Below are 1726 nucleotides of genomic sequence, written 5' to 3' on the forward strand. Positions count from 1 at the left end.
GAGAAGGCCCTGCTGTACGTCCCGGTCGAGCTGCGCGAGCACTTCATCTTCGGCGTCGCCCTGGGATGCCCGATCCCGCCGCCGGCGGGCGTCGACCCGCGCCTGTGGAAGCCCCTGGTCAACCGCTTCGTCCTGGACGTCGGCCGCAGATGCCTCATGATGTTCTCCTACTTTGCAGAGGGCTCCATCGCCGTCATGGTCGACTGCTTTGACGAGTCCGGCGACCACTACGCTGAGGCTACCATATTCGAGTCCACCCCAGTCGTAGGCGCTTTCCCCAGGGGCATTAGAGGTCGACTCCAGATATCCGAGACCAGGGATTGCCCGGATTGTTTGGATGACGGCGTCAAGTGTGAGTGCCCAAAGCCCGACCGCGTCTTTGCTTTCTTTCAGAGGAAGAGTCCTTATGCACGCGTGCCTGAGCAAGGCCCGGCCCATGCCGGCGCCACCTATCACGATGAACAAGTTACCATTAAGACATATCCCTACTGGGCTCAGGCCCTCGACGAGTACAAGTGGTGCCGAGCCGGTACATATAGTGTCCAGGTCCGCTACACCTCTACCTCATGTCGCTCCATCGATGCCGTCAGAGAAGCCGATATCGTCACGGCCACCTATCGAAGTGTCGTCAAGGCCGAGCCAAGGCCAAAAGTCGAGCAGATGCTACGCGTTGGCTTTTTTGAAAAGGGTGTCTCGGCCCTCAAGCCGCCTGCCACCGACGTCCGCTGGGAGACCTCGAGCACGGTGTGCGTGAACGCAAAAAATGAGATTTCATCCGTCAACGACCCCGTCAGCGCCGTTTGCTTCACCGATTTGCACAAGCTCCCGGGGCTGCAGCTCGACTACTTGCTCGTCGCGCCCTCCAACATTATCTCCACGGCCGAGGCCCGCCGCGAGCTGGCCCGCGCCGAGGAGGAGCGATTGGCCGCGCAGGCCCGCGTCGGCGTCCCGGTCCTGCCCACCTGGGCGTCCGGCCGGGACGGCGTCTTCGAGCACATTGTCGCCGAAAGCGGCCCCGAGCTCAACCTTTTGGTCGGCGACATCGCCGCCCTGGAGCGCCGCGATTCCGCTTTCCACACCTCGCGCGACCACTACCACGCCACGCTCATGCAAAACATGCAGCAAGGCTCCGTCGCCACCGTCACGCGCCCGCGCAAGGCCATCGAGAAGCTGCGCACATCTGCTGGCGCCCGCCGCGACAACCCCCCCGCCGTGCCGTCGCCGCTGCGCCGCCACAGCGCCGACGTGCCGTCCTCGCGCACCGCCCCGGACGACGCTACCCGTGCCGCCGTGGACGATCGCCGCAGGAAAAGCGTCGACGGCAGCTTCGCCTCCCCGTCCCGCGCCCTCAGGTATGGAGCCGTCGCCCCCGCGGCGCAGGTCGACTCTAACCGAAGACGGAGACGGAGGGCATGAGCGTTTAGCTCGTTTTTGCTCGATACCTTGTAAATACATACCCTGTATACGGTATATCTATTTCTTCATTCTTTCGCCGAGCGAACGGGGAGCTTTCGGCGCTTAGCTTTCGGCGTTTGAGCCGAGCCCAATTCTGCGTCCACGGCACCACGTGGCCACGTGGAGGCAGAATGCCTTCGGTTACTTAGCCGCTCGGACCAAACCCGCGGCGCCCTCCGCACTGCGGGGTCCTGTCGCTGGTCTCCTTGTTCTCCGCCCACGCGATCCTTTATAAACACCGGCGCCCTTCCCCGCCCCTTCCCCGCCCCAA

General features: G+C 63.7%; 1 protein-coding gene across 1 annotated transcript; it reads left to right on the plus strand.

Moving 5' to 3' along the window:
• The first annotated feature begins 457 nt into the window (after window positions 1-457).
• Window positions 458-754, plus strand: CHC_T00006801001 (hypothetical protein). The gene has a single exon (XM_005710000.1). The coding sequence runs from the start codon at window positions 458-460 to the stop codon at window positions 752-754; it is 297 nt and encodes a 98-aa protein (XP_005710057.1).
• The last annotated feature ends 972 nt before the right edge of the window (window positions 755-1726 follow it).

The sequence above is a fragment of the Chondrus crispus genome, genomic scaffold, assembly GCF_000350225.1.
Source record: "Chondrus crispus Stackhouse genomic scaffold, scaffold_50, whole genome shotgun sequence".
In the NCBI taxonomy this organism is placed as follows: Eukaryota; Rhodophyta; class Florideophyceae; order Gigartinales; family Gigartinaceae; genus Chondrus; species Chondrus crispus.